The sequence below is a fragment of the Dermacentor variabilis genome, chromosome 8, assembly GCF_050947875.1.
Source record: "Dermacentor variabilis isolate Ectoservices chromosome 8, ASM5094787v1, whole genome shotgun sequence".
NCBI lineage: Eukaryota > Metazoa > Arthropoda > Arachnida > Ixodida > Ixodidae > Dermacentor > Dermacentor variabilis.
In genome coordinates this window covers 92,401,912-92,407,822 of record NC_134575.1, presented here as the reverse complement: position 1 = coordinate 92,407,822, position 5,911 = coordinate 92,401,912, and the positions used below count along the sequence as shown (strand labels likewise).

The window sequence follows — 5,911 nt, the reverse complement described above, 5'->3', positions numbered from 1 at the left end:
AGGAGCTCGTGTCGCAGAAAAGCCGGTGTCGTCGGCGTCGGCGTTGGCGGCGTTGGCCGTGAGCGATAAATCCCAGCAGGCACTTCATGAATAAAAAACAACTGGGTGGGAATGGGCTGGGTGGGAATCGAACCAGGGTCTCCGGAGTGTGAGACGGAGACGTTACCACAGAGCTACGAGTTTTTTTAACGCGATAGCGTTAAGGAGCTCGTGTCGCAGAAAAGCCGGTGTCGTCGGCGTCGGTGTCTGTGTCGGCGTCCGCGGCGTTGGCCGTGAGCGATAAATCACGGCAGGCACTTCATAAATAAAAAGCAACTTCCAAGATGGGCTGGGTGGGAATCGAACCAGGGTCTCCGGAGTGTGAGACGTTACCACTGAGCCACGAGTACTTTTTTTTCTTTATTTCCAGACATTCAACAAATACATCAATACATACTGCTCCCACCATCTGACAATATTCACTTTCCCACCGCTGCGCTTGAAGCTTGCGGTTGAGATTACAAAACTTTCATTTTGGCAAGGGCATCCATCAATGACAACAGATCATCGTCATACGCTAACTTCTGAAAAACTTCCCGCAGTTTACTGATATTCTCAGCAAAATACGAGTTTACTGTTCTCACATTTATATCACAATTCCTTACAGCCATGCGGTTTCTCCAGATACTGTGAAGGCCGAGAAGAAAGACCATGTCATTAGGTATACTGTCTTGCACTGTGGATAGGTAACGGATACCATGCGCTGTTAACGGCAATTCTTTTTTAATAGTTCTTTGCATAATATCCCAAAAGAAGACCGCACTCCAACAGTCCAGAAAAACGTGTTCTATAGTTTCTGGTTTCTTGCAAATCAAACAGTTAGTCCCCCATGGTAAATAGTCCCCTCTTTCTTCTAGCCATGTTTTTACAGGCAAGGTATTAGTATGTAGTTTAAAAAAGAATGTTTTCACTCCCCCTGGTACAATCATTCGTTTCACACGTTTTAGGACATCTTTCCCTTGGCCTTCGCGGTACATTAATCGATATAATGGTTCTGGGAACATAATATCTATTAAATCCGAGCTTATCCGCTTACGACTGACTGCAGCCAAATATTCTATGGAAAAGTGGTGGTTTAAAAATCTAAATGCTACGACCACCTCACGTAAAAATTTACTCGTTGCGTAACACCCACCCTCCCTCATCGAGACAACAAAGTTAGGTAAGACATTGCTCAATCGGACTTGAATAACTGTTCGTAAGAAAGGATTTGTCGTGTCTCTTAAGAACAAAAATCTAGAAATCAGTTGCTTTAAGTATAAATTTGGTAATGACAAGCCCCCCTGACCCAACTTGCGAAACAAGTTGTTCCTGCTTGTTCTTTCATATTCAGACTGCCACACAAAAACAGCAAATACTCTATGGAATTTCTTGAGGTTGAATCGGGAACAACTCAGGACTTGCATGAGATACCACAGCTTGCTCACCAAGAAGATTCTGCAGATAGCCGCACGTGCAAATATAGAGAGGTCACGTCCGGCCCACTTATCAGTTTGAGCTTTTAATTCCTGCACTTTGCCATTCCATAAGTCTTTAGTGTCTCGATGTGTGCCTAGTGGTACACCAAGATAAATCCCAGGCGTGAGCTTCCACTGCATACCTTCAAAAACACGCGGCGTTGTTTGCCACCGGCCGTGCCACAAGCCGACACACTTATTCAGGTTTATATTGCTGTCCGTCATGTCACAAAACTCACGCATAATTGTCATGGTAGCTCGAACACTCTCCTTATCGTCACAAAAAACAACAACATCATCAGCGTAAGCTAATAAACGTACCTCACATCCTTCTAGACTGAATCCTCGCACATCCGGACTATCAATAATTCTTTTACAGAGAGCCTCTAGATATGTTGCGAACAAAAGAGGCGACAGGGGGCACCCCTGATGAACAGAGGAACGCACTTCAATCCTTTCAGTTAGCTTATGGTTGACAATGAGGTTAGTTGTACAATTATTGTATGCCATTTTAACTCCCTCTGTTATCCGTGATCCAACACCGACATAGCCAAGAATTGTAAACAGGAGACTGTGACATACTCTGTCAAACGCCTTTTCTAGATCAATTTGTAACATAGCGACTTTCCTAAAATCTGCATCACAAGTTTCAAGAATGCTGCGAGCCACATGGATATTAGTAAATATAGACCTCCCTCTTATCCCGCAGGTCTGATGCGGTCCTACTATAGCACCAATAACCCCTTGTAGTCTCCACGCAAATATCTTCATTAAAACTTTATAATCTACGTTTGTCAGCGTAATTGGCCTGTAGCCTGTTACTTTGTTAAGTTTATTTGCGTCATCGCTTTTTGGTATCAAGACTGTATACGCCCTTTTAAAGGACGGTGGCAAACGACCTTTTTGATACGCCTCCATAAAAACACGCTCTAATAAGACGGCTATCTTCGAGCAAAAGGCTTTGTAAAAAACTGCTGTTAGGCCATCAGGTCCTGGCGATTTTCCAGGGTTAAGGTCTTCTATGGCCGTTTCGATCTCCTTTGCTTTGATACCTTCTGATAATCTATCTGTTTCTTCGGCGTCTAACCTAGGTAGAGTGGTTAGAAAATGGCTTTCATACCCAGCCTTGCTCGGTATTCTACACTTGAAGAGCTCCCTGTAATATTCCGTAAACGCATAATTGATTTCTTCTGCATCTCTAGATATTTTCCGTTTGTATTCAATCTCAACTATTTCGTTTCTCCTCGCATACTTTTTCTCAGTTCCCAATGCACGCTTTGTTGGCATTTCATCAGCCAAGATCTTTCCCATTCGTGCGCGAATAAGTGCGCCACGGTATTTTTCCGTGTCGATAGCCTCAATTTTACTCTTTGTTTCCCTTATTTCTTCCATAAAGGTGCCTGGCGCTGCAGTTTCGGCATCCACAAATTCCTGAAGCATCTTTTTAAGGTTATTTTCCTCTTGGCGCTCTTTAAAACGTATTTCTACTGCTCGCTCTATGGCATTCATTTTTACGACTTCTTTAAATCGCTCCCATCGCTCACCCCATCCTTTTTCACAGTCATTATTTGCTTTGGCAATTTCTGTGCGCACCCTTTCTAGAAATTGGTCGTCCTTTAAGAGTTTCGCGTTTAATTTCCATGTTTCCCATTTCATTCTAGGTTTTGCGGTGATCTTTTTCCCTATCATGAAGGCTACTAAACAATGGTCGCTAAATGTTATGTTCAGCACCTTGTAGTCATCGCACATTGTGGCGATTTCTTGCGAAAGGTAAGCTCTGTCTAACCTTGCATGGCTATTGCCTTGAAAATGAGTATAATGCCGCTTATTGCCTTCTTTCGCGTAATGTGAAAATGTCTTCCAACAGAGCTCTTCCAATGGCCCCCCTCAGAAAGACAACGCTCTTATCAGCCCAGTATCCATCACTCGAACGATCGTCCGAGCTCAAAACGCAATTGAAATCTCCTAACACTATCAAACATCTGTCTGTATTCAGATAGTGCGATATTTCTTGAAAGAAACTTAGCCGGTCATTCACTTTCGTTGGTGCATACACACATAATATTCGGTATTTTATGTTGCAATATACAAAATTGCACAGCACGAATCGACCACCCTGACAACTTATAACTGTTTCCTCAACTATACCCAAAGCTTTCTTAATAAATATACAGCAACCGGCCGTTGTGCCAACAGCATGACTAACGCATACAGTATAGCGGTCACTAAACTGTGCAACCATACTATCAGTCTGACTCTCACTCTCTATTTTAGTCTCTTGAATCGCCAATATATCTAAATCTTCTTCCAACATTACGCGTCGGAGCTGACGCTGCCGCCGTCTCGCCCTAAAACCTCTAACGTTGAGGGTTCCCACGCGCAATGGAGCTAACGACATAGCCATTTCAAAGAGCAAGAGCAAAACAACAGTAAGGCCCCCAGCAAATAGCAACCCTCACAAACTGAGCCTCCCTGTCGGCACGACAGCTTCAACGGGCACCCGCGACACCAGTCGCGTTGGTCACTGCGTCGCCTGCCCTTCTCGGGTGAGCGACGCTGACCGTTGCGGTGGGGCGGACTTCCCTTTCTTGGCCCGCGTCGACCGGACCACCATCCACTGCGGCTCCAGGCGCTGAACACTGTCAGCCGGCGTCTCCTCTTCTGGAGCATCGCTTCGGTGCCTCTTGGAAGGCACGGCTGGCTCCTCAGTGACCATCTCATCCGGCGTCTCATATGGCGTCTCTGGCTCCGCGTCCATCTCCACGTTAAACGCGTCACACCCGTGGTCCGTTTCTGCGGGCACAGGTGGTGTCTTCTCTTCTTCATTCCTTCTTCTTTCTCTCTGCTTTCTTGCTGCTGTGGCGTCCTGTGTCGACGCGGATGGCGTTGCCACCTTTCTTGCGACACTTGCCACCTGTTGAACCGGCGTTTCCGAGGACGCTGTCAGTTTCTCCGTTACCTCCTCTTCCATCAATTCGAGACCTTCGTCGTCGGGTTGCGTGCTGCCAGTAACTCTTGCATACGTACGTACGCAATCAAGTGCTTCATGGCCGAATTCCCGGCACTCAGAACACCTTGGCACTCTGCAGTCTCTTCTAATATGTCCTTTGCGTCGACACCGCAGGCAAATCGGAGCTCTCCCGGGAACGACAACCAGCACAGAGCCACCCAAGATCTTGAACAAATGGGGCAGAGCGTCCGGTGTTAAGTTCTCTCGGAGCGTCATCCGCACAGTACGCGTGGTAGACTCAGCTTGCTCGAAGCCCCTCACTTTCCAATCTTCTTGTCTTACGTCTTTCACTTCGCCATAGTGGTCGAAAGCCTTCTTCAATGCTTCCCCGGTAACGTGGAATGGAACCCAGTGCACTTTGAGTGTGATGTCTTGTTGCACTGGGTCAATGACGGCGCAAAAGCGCCCTTTTACTTCCAGGCCTCCCGCTCTAACCAGCACTCCCTTCACCTCTGGAGTTCGTAGCTTGATGAGCCACACATGCGTCATTTGGAAGGGCCCAATACCGGTCACGTCTTTCAATACACCGAGTTCTTGCAGCGGGTCACGGAAGTCTTCGAGGCGGTATGGTCTCCCGGCAACGTCACAATGTAAGAACAGACACTCCTTCATAGTTTCGCCTGATGGCAAAGTCGGTAGTACATACCGATAGCCCGGTGGGGCGACAGAAGACCTGTTACCACGGCCAGACGCGGCCGCTGAAACCGCTCTTGCAGACCTCGACATCTTGCGTCCGAACGCGTCCGTGTCCAGAGGCAGAGTCACCTGAGCCACGAGTACGATGCTTCAAAGCGGTACAAAAGCGCCTCTAGTGAACGCGGTGTTGCCTTAGAAACGAGCTGTTTCTAAGGCTCAATCGTGCGTCGCTTGCTCAGGCGCACATGTCGTTGTCGCGCCGAACGCTGCGTTGCTCGACGCTCACCGCGTCCGATGCGGGGCGCGTAGTCGCTGCGCCGTAGCCCATTGTCTTACACCCCTTGGCGGGTCGACGGGAACGCTGTCGCGTTCCACTCTTGAAGGCGAAGCTTAAGCGTCCTCCAATTTTTTTTCTTTATTCACAAAATGGCATACATACATAAAAACACGTTGGCCTACTTGGACCAACGTGACAAGCTAAAATTTCTTGAATTTCACTAATTCATCAAGAATACCCAACCAGTCAGGCGGATCTGCCTGTACACGATATATCTCACGAATGAAAATAATGCTTTCAACAAAATTTTCTCGTGCTGAGCGCGCATTCACATCGGCGTGCGTTACCGCCATCCGTGTCTTCCAAAGACTATGGAGGCCCAGGAGCATTATCATGTCGTACGGAAAGCCCTGATGGCTGTCTACCGGCAGGAAATGTATACCCTGTGCTGTTATCGGCAGTTCCTTTTTAAGAGTTCTTTGCAAGACGTTC

General features: G+C 47.2%; 1 protein-coding gene across 1 annotated transcript; it reads right to left on the bottom strand.

Annotated features, from left to right (window-relative positions):
- Positions 1–3,362: 3,362 nt before the first annotated feature.
- On the bottom strand, positions 3,363–5,232 carry LOC142591483 (uncharacterized). Its single transcript, XM_075703811.1, has one exon. It carries the CDS (start codon positions 5,230–5,232, stop codon positions 4,018–4,020), a length of 1,215 nt encoding a protein of 404 aa, XP_075559926.1. The 3' UTR covers positions 3,363–4,017.
- Positions 5,233–5,911: the final 679 nt, after the last annotated feature.

Bases quoted from the DNA above. Each gene is read 5' to 3' on its own strand.
- LOC142591483 (XM_075703811.1), bottom strand. From the start codon at position 5,232: ATGTCGAGGTCTGCAAGAGCGGTTTCAGCGGCCGCGTCTGGCCGTGGT.